This window comes from Anopheles cruzii, unplaced genomic scaffold (assembly GCF_943734635.1).
Source record: "Anopheles cruzii unplaced genomic scaffold, idAnoCruzAS_RS32_06 scaffold03791_ctg1, whole genome shotgun sequence".
Taxonomy (NCBI): domain Eukaryota; kingdom Metazoa; phylum Arthropoda; class Insecta; order Diptera; family Culicidae; genus Anopheles; species Anopheles cruzii.
The window spans coordinates 1-1,678 of NW_026457376.1; the positions used below are offsets into that span (position 1 = coordinate 1).

The 1,678-nt window shown below is 51.1% G+C and overlaps 1 protein-coding gene across 1 annotated transcript; it reads left to right on the plus strand.

Annotated features, from left to right (window-relative positions):
• Positions 1-6: 6 nt before the first annotated feature.
• LOC128277088 (neurogenic locus notch homolog protein 4-like) lies at positions 7-1,359 on the plus strand (the record flags this gene model as incomplete). The annotated part of the gene is made up of 4 exons (XM_053015537.1): positions 7-91; positions 183-503; positions 585-1,181; positions 1,264-1,359. Coding segments are annotated over 4 exons (1,099 nt in total), but the record flags the coding sequence as incomplete, so codon positions are not given.
• Between the last annotated feature and the right edge of the window lie 319 nt (positions 1,360-1,678).

Below are 1,678 nucleotides of genomic sequence, written 5' to 3' on the forward strand. Positions count from 1 at the left end.
GCTCGATGCAACGTGAATAACCATAGCCCCATTTGCTCGTGCCAATCAGGATACACCGGAGATCCGTTCACTAGATGCTACCCTATACCACGTAAGATCTCAAACTGCTCTTCGCTCTTGCAGTCGATCATAAACCCAACCCTATGTGGCTCCTTTCTCTCACAACGCAGCTCCTGTTGAAGATACCCCAATCGTGGTGAGGAATCCATGCGTTCCTTCTCCTTGTGGTCCTAGATCGCAATGTCGCGATATAAATGGATCTCCATCCTGTTCATGTTTGGCCAACTACATTGGATCTCCGCCCAATTGTCGACCTGAGTGCTCGATCAACTCGGAATGTCCTAGTAATCAGGCTTGTATGAACGAAAAGTGTAGAGATCCTTGTCCCGGATCGTGTGGCATCAATGCAAGGTGCAACGTAATCAACCACACTCCAATATGCACCTGCGAGGAAGGGTACACCGGAGATCCTTTCACAAGTTGTCGTCCAATGCCTCCACCACGTAAGAATCTCACGTCTCTCCACCCAGTCTTCGATCTCTCGATAACACAATCACTTCCCTCAACAGCGCCAAAACCGTTAGATGAAGATCCGTGCAATCCATCGCCTTGTGGAGCGAACGCACAATGCAACAATGGTGTTTGTACGTGCTTGCCAGAATACCAAGGAGATCCTTATCGTGGGTGCAGACCAGAGTGCGTACTGAACTCTGACTGCGCTAGAGATAGGGCGTGTATTCGCAGCAAGTGCGTCGATCCTTGTCCGGGAACTTGCGGACAAGATGCACTGTGCGAAGTGATCAACCACATTCCGATGTGTCGTTGTCCTGATGGAATGGCCGGAAACGCATTTGTACAGTGCCGACCACAGCAATCGCCGGTCGTTACAAACCCGTGTTATCCTTCGCCATGTGGACCGAACAGTCAATGTCGTGAAATCAACGGGCAAGCCGTGTGCTCATGCGTTCCGGGATACATTGGCAGTCCTCCGACATGTCGACCGGAATGCGTTGTAAGCGCTGAGTGCCCTCAGAACCAGGCTTGCACCAACCAGAAATGTCGAGATCCATGTCTGGGAACTTGCGGCGTAGGAGCCAGGTGCTCGGTTGTCAACCATAACCCAATCTGCAGCTGCCCTGAGAGATTCACGGGCGACCCGTTCGTCCGCTGTCAGCCAATAAGTATGTTTCGATGACTGTCTCCCTCTTGCTTGGACCACGATCACTTATGATCTTCTTTTACAACGCTTTTGATCACTTTCAGTCGAGCCTCCTGTCCAAATGACCCCACAAAATCCATGTCAACCGTCACCTTGTGGTCCGAACGCTCAATGTCGCGCTGTGGGTGATTCTCCATCTTGTACGTGCATAGAAGGCATGATAGGTGCTCCGCCTAACTGTCGCCCCGAATGTATCAGTAACTCCGATTGTTCCAACAACCTGGCATGCATCAGACAAAAATGCCAAGATCCGTGTCCAGGAGCCTGTGGAGCAAACGCGGAATGTAGAGTTGTTAGTCACACTCCTATGTGCATTTGCGCTGTTGGTTACACTGGAGATCCGTTCACACAGTGCGTACCCTTCCAACAAGACACGCCAAAAGAACAAACAACCCCATGCTTACCGAATCCATGCGGAGCCAACGCGCAGTGTAGGGAACAAAATGGAGCTGGAGCATG